General features: G+C 38.9%; 1 protein-coding gene across 1 annotated transcript in view; it reads left to right on the top strand.

The window, feature by feature from the left end:
• Positions 1 to 794: 794 nt before the first annotated feature.
• CKAP5 (cytoskeleton associated protein 5) overlaps positions 795 to 13,052 on the top strand; it is a gene marked incomplete at its 5' end in the record, with an annotated part of 40,582 nt that continues 28,324 nt past the window's right edge. Inside the window, 11 exons of the mRNA XM_009866207.1 lie at positions 795 to 1,001; positions 3,173 to 3,344; positions 4,290 to 4,422; positions 4,720 to 4,823; positions 6,366 to 6,479; positions 6,721 to 6,825; positions 8,966 to 9,055; positions 9,145 to 9,309; positions 10,077 to 10,205; positions 11,085 to 11,267; positions 12,180 to 12,293. Coding sequence (XP_009864509.1) covers positions 795 to 1,001; positions 3,173 to 3,344; positions 4,290 to 4,422; positions 4,720 to 4,823; positions 6,366 to 6,479; positions 6,721 to 6,825; positions 8,966 to 9,055; positions 9,145 to 9,309; positions 10,077 to 10,205; positions 11,085 to 11,267; positions 12,180 to 12,293 — 1,516 coding nt within the window. The remainder of the gene's footprint in view (positions 1,002 to 3,172; positions 3,345 to 4,289; positions 4,423 to 4,719; positions 4,824 to 6,365; positions 6,480 to 6,720; positions 6,826 to 8,965; positions 9,056 to 9,144; positions 9,310 to 10,076; positions 10,206 to 11,084; positions 11,268 to 12,179; positions 12,294 to 13,052) is intronic.

Here is a 13,052-nt window from a genome sequence, read left to right as displayed (position 1 = left end):
TATATATGTATATGTATATATATATATATACAGGAAACCTTTTTTTTAGGGAGATATTTGTGTAATTCAAGACATGAAATAAAATGTATAAATAATATTTATGCATTGTTGCATCCAACTTAATCAGTATGAGTCTTTATACCTGTCAATTTCTTCACAGGATGTTTTTTAATATTTCACTATTGTCTAGCCCATGAAATGACCTCTACTTCTGAGGATTAAACAAAATTACCTAACGGGCCAGATTAGTGCTTTGGTCCACTGGCTTTGTGACCTGATTAAATAAATGGAAGTCTTAATTAAAAAAACAAATAAACAAACCAAAAGCTTTTTTAAAAAACCTAACAACCTTCCAGGCACCTTAATTTAAAGTGGTGTACGTTATTTAGTTGATTTGAGGCTTTGAAGTAGATGTGAAACTCCATGCTGGGATTATGTGCCAATGCTGTATGTTAGTTCACTGTAAAGCATGCAATTCTAGGAAATAGCTAGGCCTTATTTGTAGACCTTAACTGATCCATATTCGTGAGTATACTTTTGAGAAAATATCTGCTGGTCGCTGTCTCATGTAGTCCACTATTAGCAACATGTTAGTGCTCAGTCTGAAGGAGGAGTTCTGATTAAACTAGAGGTTGAAGTCATCTCTTACAAAACCTTCAAAGTTAACTTAGAATTTAGTCCTTATTGTATGAGGATTTGCCGAGTTTTAGTCCATGTTTCAGGTGGTATGTGTGCTTTTGTCTGTGGATAATGGTGTAGAACACCTAACACACTACTATTCTCTCATCTTTCAGGACAACAGGAGAAGTAGCTTCTGGAGTTGTAAATAAAGTGTTCAATCAACCAAAAGCCAGAGCGAAAGAGCTAGGTTTGGATATATGTTTAATGTATATAGAAATTGAGAAAGGGGAGGCAGTACAAGAAGAATTACTAAAGGGTCTGGACAACAAAAACCCCAAAATCATAGTAGCATGCATAGAGACACTGAGGAAAGCACTAAGGTAAGCTTTTATGTTTTAGTTCATGGCTTATGGTGGGGGTTTGGTTGGTTTTGTTTTGGTTGGTTGGGGGAGGTGTTTCATTTATTGTTGTGGATTTTTTCCCCTCTTACTCCAGCAGTATGTAGAGTCTTATCTGTTACTTGAGTCTTTAGCAGGCCCTTGTCATTGTTCAATAGGGTGTATCTTTGCTGAACTTTTATTTTCTGATGAGAGCAGTAGAGACCATCATGAAATTTGGTAGAAATTTGGTCTTTGTTGTACAAGCTTGGTCAGGATCACTTTTGTTCATGGCACCTGTTTACCAAACTTGCATTTTCGCAATGGACCTCTGACAGAAGGGCAGGATTAGTGTGTCTTGTTCCAAACTGGACCTTCCCTTCTGAGTAGTCGAGAGAAACTCACTGATGGGAAACCTAAAATGTAGTCTTTTTTTTTAAAAAAAAAAAAAGGCACTGTTTTCCTCACTGATATGAGCAATTCAAATCCAATTTGATTAAGATGGGGTAGCTGGTTTCAAGATTAGGTTTGGAATATTTTTTTTTTAATTCCTGTTCAAGTATGTTTGCTGCCTTTGAGTTGAATGAAGAATACTGCGGTTATATCAAATTGTCGTACTTGGTGTATATGTACTTCAGTGTCCATTGAGGTTTTTTATTAGTTTTTTTTTAAAAAAGTAAATGAATAACTTTTGGTATTAATGGACAGAACACTTTTTTTAAGTGAACTTGCTGTGCCATATGTATAGCTGGTCCTCATTAAACTAAATGTTTCAGGCTTCTGTAGTAGAAGTCAAAATAAAGCACTGGGCTTAGCACATTATTTATGCTTCTATTAAGTGAAACTACTGTCTTGCATTTAAAAATATATTTTAGCTATTTTAGATTACCTTGTCTAGTTACACGTCCTTGTAACAGTACAGTATAATTAGAAATCTACATAACCTTCCTTCAGTGTCTTTCAGCTAACTATGCCTATAAAAAGTGCCACATCTGCCTATTTTTTTTATATGCGCAGTATTTTATTATATTTGAGATGGCAAGATGAAATTCTTTTATAGACCCCTATTGACTTAACCTTCGTTGTCTTCTGAGCTGTGTCATTACCTAAATTTGTCTTGTGCTGTGGCCGGGTTTCTGCACCGATAACTAAATTTGCCTATGCTGTACCTAGGTAGATAGCTTGGGTGCATAACTAATTTAGTTTAGTTTTTTTATCTTGTGCTAAGGTTTCTGTTCTTGTGTTGTTATATCAATTAGATAATATTATGTGAATTAGATAAGAATAAGAGAATTTACACAGGCATGTTAGAAAAATAAAAATCTTGGGCAGCTTACTTGTTCATATTCTGCATTTAAATTTTACTATTTCTAAGACCAGAGCCTGGATTGATGGAAAAGTTACTTCTGAATTCTCAAGATAAAAATGCTTCTGAATAAAAAAAAAAGGGGATTCACAGGTGTTTTAGTTATGATGCTTTAAGTACTGCAGCAGTTCGCTATGCATATGAAAAGAAAATTCTTGTGTTCTTGTTCAGCAGTTATTAAAAAAGGAAGTTTAGTGTATTAATTTCAACAGCATGTAGAATCTGCTGACAGGGAAGGGTGACTGGCTGTGTGCCTTTTGAGCAGCTCGTAGCTCAACACATGTATTTTCTGTGAAGATGACCCAGGCTCACTATAATTATCCAGTCCAACAAGTGGAAAAGTGACTAATGCTTTTACTGCAGCTTGTCTCCAAGGATAGACAAAGGAGATTCTATTCTGATTTTTTTAAAAAAAACAAGTAGGTCATACAAATTTTTGTCTAAGGGTGCTTTTTTCTTTTTCTCTGCTTTTCTTTTTTTCCCCCCTGGCAAGGGAACAGATTTAAGCAGCAGATTGGATTAAGTACTTTGAAGTAATTTCAGAGGCTTGATTTTTGTAATTCCAAGCTGGGTGTGGAGGGTAATTATGATAGGGCAAAAAATCTTTACATTTTACAGTAGCTTAGTAGCTTTACAAACTAATAGCTATAATAATGATTTGAGTAAATGACACAATCCCTAAAAGTGCACTGCAAGTATTTCATAACCGTGGTAAAAAAATAAATTAAAACCCACAAACAATTATTATTTGTGGATCCTACCTGATTCCTACCTGGACACTCATGCTATTCATGTTTTTACCTTTCAGTGAATTTGGTTCCAAAATAATCTCACTGAAGCCAATCATTAAAGTATTGCCAAAACTGTTTGAGTCTCGGGAAAAGGCTGTTCGAGATGAAGCCAAACTCCTTGCTGTGGAGATCTACCGTTGGATAAGGGATGCTCTGAGACCTCCGTTGCAGAACATAAATTCTGTTCAGGTGGGCAGAAAGTATCTGAATACAGAACTACTTGAGAAAGCACTTCCATGCTTACCCTCCCCGATCCGGTGGTGATGGGCATTCTTAAAGTCAAGGCTGAAATATTTCAGTAACAGCAGCATTATTTTATTAGCTTCCTGTAACTTTACCTAAAACGCTAGTCCCTCTTCGTTATTTGTGAAAAAATTGTGACATCTTTTGTTACTCTGAATACGTGTGAAGTTGTGGAGGAAAAGCACTGTGTGGAAACTGAGGAGGGAGTTTGAGTTGTAGAATGCCATTTCTTGGAGACATGGTTACCTTTATAAAAGACACATGCACTCAAAGTCTTCAAGTCAACCATTTTCCTTCTTGGTTTTCTTCTTTCATGAAGTTTGGCTACACAGCCCTTCAGACTTGTTCAAGTGGTACGCAGGATGCAACTGTGACGTTACATCGTGATAGAGAGCTAGGCTATTAGAGATAGAACATTCTGTTATTTTAAATTATTTATGCATCCTTCCCTCTCCCACCCACTTGAATTAGTTGTGTTCGGGTGGGAAGCAATAACTTGATGGAAAAAGGCATGTTTAAAAAACAAATATAGTTGTAAGTGTTTGTTTTGTCTTACTTTTGACATGTGATAATAGCATAGCTGTAAAGGAAATATTTTCGTGCTCAGCCATTTTTATTTTAAAGCTTTTACAGAGGGGCACGCCATTCAGACTGTTCTACAATTTGTTCTTATGTAAATGCTTTGTATTGGTGTTTTTGTTAATGATATTCTGTTCTGTGGATATACTTGGTCAAAAGCTTTTGAACAGTGAAGGTAAAGTCACTTTGGTGGCAGAAAAAAAGAACTTGAAAGGTAATGCCATCTTGGCTTTGAAATGTGAAGACTCCATTGCTTGTCTTGGGGCATGTACAAAATATCTCTGGTATGAAGACTCTTTCCACTTTTGGCAGTTAAAAGAACTGGAAGAAGAGTGGGTCAAAGTGTCATCAACTGCTCCTCGGCAGACCAGGTTCCTGCGTTCCCAACAGGAGCTGAAAGCAAAATTTGAGCAGCAGCAGGCAGTTGGAGGAGATGCAGATGGAGGTAAATTCAGTAATCTCTGAACTCTCTTGGGCAGTATATCACTGGCATACTGTTTCTGAAGGAATGCATTAAATTAAAAAGGTGCTTTTGCTCAAACTGGTGCCAAACATGGGGTGCAGTACACAACAAGAAAACATGTCTTAGACAAACACTTTGTATGAAAGAATGTCTCTCCTTTTGAAATAGCAATATCGCAGCTGCTGATAGTACTTTTCAAACAATGGGCTTCAGGTGGTGCTGTGGTCAAAACTTCATTTGTTAATCTGCTTATATTTTTTTTTTCTCTTCTTTTTGCAGGAGGTGATGATGAGGAGGAAGCAGTACCACAAGTAGATGCGTATGAATTGCTTGAAGCTGTAGAAATTCTTTCCAAGCTTCCCAAAGACTTCTATGAGAAAATAGTAAGCATAAACTTAGATACTACTAGATAATTCTATTATGTGTCAATGGCTGAGGGGAGCTACTCCAGCATTGGCCCAGCCCGCAGCAGAGTGGCAGATCTTGGCACACAGAGGGAGTTTTCCTGGGGCAGGGAAGTGCCAGGGCAGTGGAGGGACTGGCCAGGAGTCGGCAGCTCTCAAGGGAGATGTTGACAAGGCTTAAGTACACATAAGCCGGCAACTGGGCACTGTTCTGTGACCATCTGCACAGGTCAAGGGCACTTGTTGTACCTGACGCTCAAGGCAGAATGGTGGACGTGCAGCTAAGGCCGCAGCTCCATCTGGGCAGTCTGCACCATCTGTCCCAGGGGTGGCCCATGCCTCCACCCAGACGCAGCTGCTGAAGGGAGAGGCTGCAGTGCAGACCTCAGGCTGCAGGGACTGCCTGGACCTTTCTCCTGGGCACAGACCAGGCAGCAGACTGACTGCAAAAGGTGTGCCCAGGTGGAGGACTTTCTGCAGCAGATGGCTGAGCCGCAGGAGGCAGCGAGAAGGCTGTGCAGCATCAGGGAAGGTGGTTCCAAATGCAGTCTGCAGTGGACCCACAGCTCATGGCCCAAACTGGAAAGAGCAAGCATTCTTTTAGTCCGGGACTGGGCTTCGTCAAAAGAAGTGTGGTCAGTAGTTTGAGGGAGGTGATTTTTTCCCTCTACTCTGCTCTTGTGAGACCCCACCTGCAGTGTTGCATTAAGTTCTGGAGCCCCCAGCCTAAGAAGGACACGGATGGACCTGTTGGAGTGAGCCCAGAGGAGGCCACAAAGATGATCGGGGGGTTGGAGCACCTGCCCTGTGAGGACAGGCTGAGAGAGTTGGGGTGGTTCAGCCTGGAGAAGAGAAGGCTTCACAGAGACCTTATAGTGGCCTTCCAGTACCTGAAGGAGCTACAGAAAAGAAGGGGAGGGACTCTTTATCAGGGAGTGTTGTGGTAGGGTGAGGGGAAATGGATTCAGACTGAAAGAGGGTAGATTTAGATTAGATATTAAGAAATTCTTTACCGTGAGGGTGGTGATATGTTGGAACAGGTTCCCTGGAGGAGCTGTGAAAGCCCCTTTCCTGGCAGTGTTCAAGACCAGGCTGGACGGGGCTTTGAGCAACCTGTCCTAGTGGAAGGTGTTCCTGCCCGTGGGAGGGGGAAGTTGGAACTAAGGGATTGTTAAGGTCCCTCCCAACCCAAACCATCTTGTGATTCTATGATTATAATGAGTCTTAAGACTCACTGTCGTTATGAGCGTGTGCTTTACTGCTACATTGGTAACAACAGACTAGCATAAGTAAAATATAGACTATCATAAATAAGTCTCAAAATTTGATATAGCAGCAAGAAAGCTGTAATTTAAGGAGCTTGGATATGTCCTGGGAAAGGACTATATTTTGTTGCAGTTATTGATAATGAGCCATAGGGAGACTTTGGCTTTCTTAAGGTGGAAGTAAATTTTTAAATCTATGGTTTGCGGCAAGTATGCTTCTCTAGAATTGCTATAAACTAAATTATTTGTTTTGCAGGAAGCAAAAAAGTGGCAAGAAAGGAAAGAAGCTCTAGAAGCTGTTGAACTGCTGGTGAAAAATCCCAAATTGGAATCTGGAGACTATGCAGACTTGGTGAAAGTTCTCAAAAAGGTCATAAATAAACCCTAGAGTGCACATATGGTTTTGTTTGGGTTTTTTGTGTTATACTTGAAAAATTATAGTTTAAATAATACTCATGAGTAGAAAATCATTAACTGGAACAGCAGTGGAAGTAACCTAATCTGTGGCTGACCAACTATTCTAAGAAATTCTTCCAAGTTGCTGAAACATGAAAGAATTTTCAGCTTTTAACATTTCTTTTTTTGAGTTTGGGTGGTTTTTCTCTTTTCAGGTTGTTGGGAAGGATACAAATGTTATGCTAGTTGCTTTGGCTGCCAAATGCCTTGCTGGACTAGCTTCTGGCCTCAGAAAGAAATTTGGACAGTATGCAGGGCATGTAAGTAAGCGTATGTACTTGTTTTCTGTTTGTGTTGGTGCTGGATGCTTTTTCTTTCCTCCTGTCAAACACTGGTGTTTATCAGAAGTTTTCTTTGTACAATTATGAATGCTTACCTACCCTGTAATGGAGCAAGCAGTGAAATATCTGCCAAGATCTCTTGTAGTTTAAGATTAAAAGGACCATGTTTATTCACACTCAGCAACATAAAGCTTACCATTGCAATAAATTCTGTACTAAGACAACTCTGAGTTATTCAGCCATGAAATGAACTTTATTTACATTACATCACCCTGGAGATGCCCCCACAGAAAATGCATTTGTAGGCCACAGTGAAGGAAAAATATCTTCTGAACCTGAATTCTGCTTAGCAGCTCCATAATGTATGTTGTAGGTTGGTTGGCTTTTCTGAATGTTGCTCGCTGTTTATTGTCTGAGTTTTGTGTGCTTTTTTTTTGTCTGCTTTGAATAGCTGAACTACCGAGATTTTTGGTACCAAAATGTTCTGGTAATCTAGTTTAATGCTCTTCTCTGTTCTCCTTTGCTCCTCTTCTCTTACCAACAGCTAGTATCATGGAATATGGGGATGCTTAAGCAGTCTCTGGAATGAAAGGAAGGTTTTTATTAGTAGCAGTTATCTCACTTGTTTCTCAAGCCACTCTTGCTCTGTTCTTTAAGTTGCTCAATCAGATTACTCTGGTGATAAGCAAGAGTGATGGAAATAGAGCTTAGAGACAGAACTGATGTGTCTGACTGCCAGTAGTGTTATGTTTTATGGTGAATTGGAAGATTAGTCAACCTCACTGCTTCAGAAACATTCAAGTCTCCTGATCTCTGAATGAATTTGGAGAAAGTCTCTTCCATTGTGAAAGCTGCCTGTAGTTACAAGAAGCATTTTTACATCAGTTTATACTTCATTCGTGTTTTAAAGATTAACCCTCGTTGCTACAGAGTTAGTATTGAAATATTGGCATCGAGAAGATGACTTTTTCACTACTGTAATGGCAACTCTGAATTGCTTAATTTCAACACTCATTTTACCTGTTTGCTTGATTTATTTACTAGTGAGGAAGACTTTAGACTTCTAGGAGTGGACATTCAAAATGTTACAAACCAGAGCTGTTGCTAGAATTATGGGCTTATTAAAAACTGTATTAGTTAAATGTGGTGCTGTAATGTTACAGTCTGCAGTCTGTGTTAAAATGAGAGTGATGAAATCAAATGTAGAACCGTGCTACTCGCTGTAATAGAGAGCACGTGGCCCAACTTCAGCTCTGTTGACTGTCTTTGCAACCCTGGACTGACTTCTTCCTTCTCTCCCTCTCTCACATGGAATAGGGCTTCTAACTTCCATGTTAAAAAACAAAAATCCCTTCTAGCTGTCAGCATTGTCTAAAACTGAGACTTAATGTTTTTAAATGTCTCTTTCCTATGACTTTGTTCAGTGTAGAGTTTAGAGGTGTCTGGCACCTGCTGTAGCATGAGTGAGAGTTGGGTCCTTATGATGCCGTTCTGTATTAGTTGAAGGGTGGAGTTTTGTGGGGGTTTTTTAGTGCTAAAGTTTTTGTGAACGGGGAATCTGCAAGTTGCAGCCCAGCCAAGGATACCAGCTGGGCCTAGGTCACTGCGTGTCCCAAGGGGTTGAGATCTCATAGTTAGTTTCTGATTAGAAAGCATTATCTCTGGCAAACCTATTTTATGTTATGCAGGAGCTTAGATGCTGTGCTCTTAGATGTTTTTGAATTTTTATAATATGTTATCTATCCCCTTTCCCAGCTTCTTGACTCATGTGCTGTTGAAACCATTTAATTTCCATTCTGTTGGTCTGTGTTCCAGACCAGTAGAGCCAGAGTAAACATCTGTAATTATGTGAACTTACATATCTGCTTTTTGTTTAGCATTGGTATGAAATTGCTCAAAAATCTGTATTTGTTAATAAATGTACTGGAACAAATTTAATATTGGAGCTCAGCAAGAATAAAGTAGTTCATGCTACTGTTGTGTACTCCTGGAGCAGGCAGCAGTGACGTTTGCTTTATTTGCTTCTCTGCAGAATACAAAGGAGCAGACTATCAGACATTTTCAGTTATATCAGCGCAGAGTGGATTGACTTTTTTGTTTCTTTTTCCCTCTTCCGTAGGTTGTTCCAACAATCCTGGAGAAATTTAAAGAGAAGAAGCCTCAGGTAGTGCAGGCACTGCAGGAGGCCATTGATGCTATCTTTCTTACAGTAAGTAAGAGTTGTTTGAGAAGCCATCTCCATTTTTTATTTGCTTTTCTCATAACGAAAACTAATGACTTCTTTATCCTACACTGTAGACCACGTTGCAGAACATAAGTGAAGATATCTTGGCAGTGATGGACAACAAAAACCCGACAATTAAGCAGCAAACATCCCTTTTCATTGCAAGAAGCTTCCGTCACTGCACACCTTCTACTCTGCCAAAAAGCCTGTTAAAACCTTTCTGTGCTGCACTTCTCAAGGTAAAGCAGGAGGAATTGGTACTTCTGCAGCATTAACTCGAGCACGGTTGATGTGAAGCATTGAGTTGCTTTGGGAGAAAGACCCTTATGGTAGCGCAAGGGCTAAAGAGCTCTTAGGTTCTGTGTAGCAGTCAGAGTCAGTTTTGACTGATGTCAAACCTGAAGGTGACTCAGTGATGGGAACAGTTTAGTCTCCTTTTAGCTTCCCTGAAACTGAAGACTCGCCAAGTTTATAACGATTAAGGTGGTGATTCGTAACTGTTAAACTTCTGTGCACTGCACCACTTGCTTCTTGCAGGCATTTCTGAAGGTTTTGTTGGAATGCTTCATTCATATCAGTTACCATGAATGAAAAAAACACTTTGATTCATACACTACAGTTATGCTAGAGCATTTATCAGTGTAAAAGGGTAATGATGTACACTTTTTTTCTCGCTGTAAAATAGCCTTCTCCTTTTTAATGGGAAATATCCCCACCTTCAGAAATGGAGATAGGAACAGGGCTGCAGAACTTCAAACTCCTTGTGAACTTTCGTGTTTACCCTCTTCTTGTTGTGTGAAAATTCAAAAGGTGGGAACCTTGGCTATATCTGAGAAACGATTGACTTGGTCAGTACATAGGAAAAAAGGGGAAAAAACCCCTTTTTCCTGCAATGGAATGTTAAGGATTATTCTGTAGCAGAGGTAGATTTTGACAAGGTGAGGAGATTTAAAAATCTGTTTAGATACGATGCGCAAACCGTATGATAAAACTTCTTTCTCTGCAGCATATCAATGATTCCGCTCCTGAAGTAAGAGATGCTGGATTTGAGGCATTAGGCACTGCCTTGAAAGTGGCTGGAGAGAAAGCTGTGAATCCTTTTCTAGCAGATGTAGACAAACTAAAGCTTGACCGGGTGAGTTTATCTTAAGTGTTACAAGAGATGCTCAATTTATCCATTTAAGATGCATCTTAGGCTACAGAAGACTATAGAGGATGCTTCAGCTTAAGACTTATAGCAGTTTTTTTTAAATTTTTTTTCTACTTAAAAGTTATTGATGTTGCAGAGCATCTGAGAATCTCTTTATTTCTTGCTAGATCATCAAGCATCCTTTTTTTCTAGTTTCACTACCTAAAATGCTTTATTATGTTAACATTGTGCCTTTTCGTTCTTGTGTAAAGTATCTGTTTGGCTTCAAGGCTGTATTATTTATGAGGCGAGTTGTGAGGTTTGGGGGTTTTTTTATTCCTGGTAGTTGGTTGTGTAGGAGGTTTTGGGTTTGTTTTTTTGAATACTTTCTCTGTTGTCTGAAACAGAGTTTAGAATTTTAGGTCACAACCACGTGGCCTGTTTCTGTATTACTAGACAGATTTCGACATTAAAGACTTACTTTGCAACAGCAGAGTTTTCATACTTTGTGAAAGCTGACAGGTTTGACTGAATGATAATTTTATAATTTAAGATTCTAAGAAATAGTCTTTAGATCATGTATAAGTATCGGAGGCTGTCAATGCTTTCTATGTGTATAAATCCGCTTTGCTTTGAACTAGGAAAATTTTTCTGCCAACACCGATGGCTGATGCCATTGATTGGTTAACATCACAAATGTCAGGAACGTGGGTGATGAGATCTTATTATTTTGTGAAGTGAATGTTTTTTTCCAGAGTAGTCAAGTTTGAGCCACACTGTTGAAGGAACACTATGCATCCAATTGAAGTAGCTCAATAGCTTTTTCCATTTTGTCCATGTCCCCTTCCCCCGTCCCCTCTTTTTTTTTTTTAAATTGCTTGTCAGATTAAAGAGTGTGCGGAGAAGGTAGAACTGGTTTATGGTAAAAAGACAGGAGGAGCTGCGGAGAAAAGAGAAGGCAAGCCTATTACTGGAAAGACCCCTGCTCTTTCAGGAACTGGTGGAGATAAAGAAACAAAAGATGCAGCATCCAAACCAGGACCACTGAAAAAACCACCTGCTGTGAAGGTAAGATATTGCCAAGAGATCATTGAACAGCCACAGTTGCCTGTGAATGCATCATATAGTTCCTTACTGAAGATCAGAGGTGGCCTGTTGAACATCTCCTTCAAATGAAGGATCACTCTCTCTTTAGGAGTAGGTGAGCCCAACAACAAAAAGAATCTGGAACTAAGAGCGTACTTGATGAAAAATCAGTTTTTAGTGCTACAAACTGTCTTATCGCTTACATCTTAATACCAGATTTTGATACTGAAATAATGATAGAGGAGCCTCAGTTGTCGTAACATCAAAGTGCTCTGTGGTGATACAGTGTTATTTGGCTGAAGTCTGTCTCATAACTCGCAAGGTTGCTAAAGTGTTGAATGTTCTCTCTGGTGGTGTTTTTAGTGTGTTACCATAAATAATTTGGACCATTAGCCTGTATTATTTTAAAATCAGGACTTGGATTTCAAAAATTGGTGTAAGTAGTGCTATAGATGGTCTTTGTAATACCCTACATATATCTTCAGGTGGGAAGGCTGGAGATGAATAGTAGAATGGGTCATGTTTTTTAATATGTATTGATACTCTAGAAGAGAGACACCAGTCACAAGTCGAATATTTAATCAACATCCATAGGAGAATACATAGGTGAATTCATGATTTTTCTGAACCTTCACAAATGTATACATTATTTCCCTTTTCATATTTATTGTTTTGTGTATCCCGGTTACTGTACACATTTTATAAAATGTAGTAATCTGAAAGCAACATAGGAATTAAATAAGCTCTAGCAGAAAGCTGTTACTTTGCCTGCAGCTGTTATGGGCCTAGAGAGAGATTTAATTTTTAATGTTAAAACGTAGACTGTGGAAAAGCAGCAGTTCTTTTAGTATCTGATTAAATAGATCTTGGCTAACTTGTCTGTTTCCATTCCAGTCTGGGGGCCCATCCAAGAAAGGCAAACCATCCGCAGCTGCAGGTGTGGGAGGAGCTGGGGCTAAAGGCAAGAAGGTTCCTGAGACCAAAGAAATATTTGAATCAGAGCTCTCTGTGAGTATTCTGCTCTTCTGTGAAATACGAAGTCCTCTGTATAAGTAGCTTTGATTAATCAGTTCTTCAGCAAGTACAGAATTTTTCACTGAAGTTGGTTGGTTTTGGGGTGGTTTTTTTTTTTTTTTTTGTTAGGACAAGGAAAAGCAGTACATTTAAATTCATAACTGGCAAAATGGGTATTTGATATATTCTGGTAAACACATGCATTCTTCAGACTGTTGCTAGTACCAGGCCATATAAGACAGTAAACAATAAATCACGCTAATATAATTCATCATATCATGTTGTCCCTGAACCAGGAACAAGTGAAAAAAAGTAATGACTAAAGATATGACTACTTTATACATAATTTAGGATGCATGATTTGCTGAAGGTGTTCAGTATTAAGAGCCTGAGAATACACTATTCTGCAATTTACACCGAAGTCTGAGGTAGAATATAGTAATAATTAAACAAACTGGTGCAGTTTTGTTCCATGCTGTTCATACTACGTTACACTTCAAGAAAGTGATTGAATTCTATGTATTAATTGAGCGTCTACCTACCCTTTTTGGTAGGGAACTGGGTAAACTAAGCTCAGACAATAACAAAAAGCTGTTAAAGCTTTACTAGATGTATCTTTTTGGTTTTTTGGACTGTCAGTTTTCTTCTGAGTATCACTTAAATTGAATACTTTCCATTGCGTATCCGGTTTACTTTACCAGTTATACAGTGGAAAATGGGTATATGCTTTCTGAAGGTGATACAGACACCAGT

Source organism: Apaloderma vittatum, unplaced genomic scaffold (assembly GCF_000703405.1).
Source record: "Apaloderma vittatum isolate BGI_N311 unplaced genomic scaffold, ASM70340v1 scaffold8363, whole genome shotgun sequence".
NCBI classification, from domain to species: domain Eukaryota; kingdom Metazoa; phylum Chordata; class Aves; order Trogoniformes; family Trogonidae; genus Apaloderma; species Apaloderma vittatum.
Note: the sequence above shows the minus strand (reverse complement) of the source record. Positions and strands in the feature narration are given on the sequence as shown.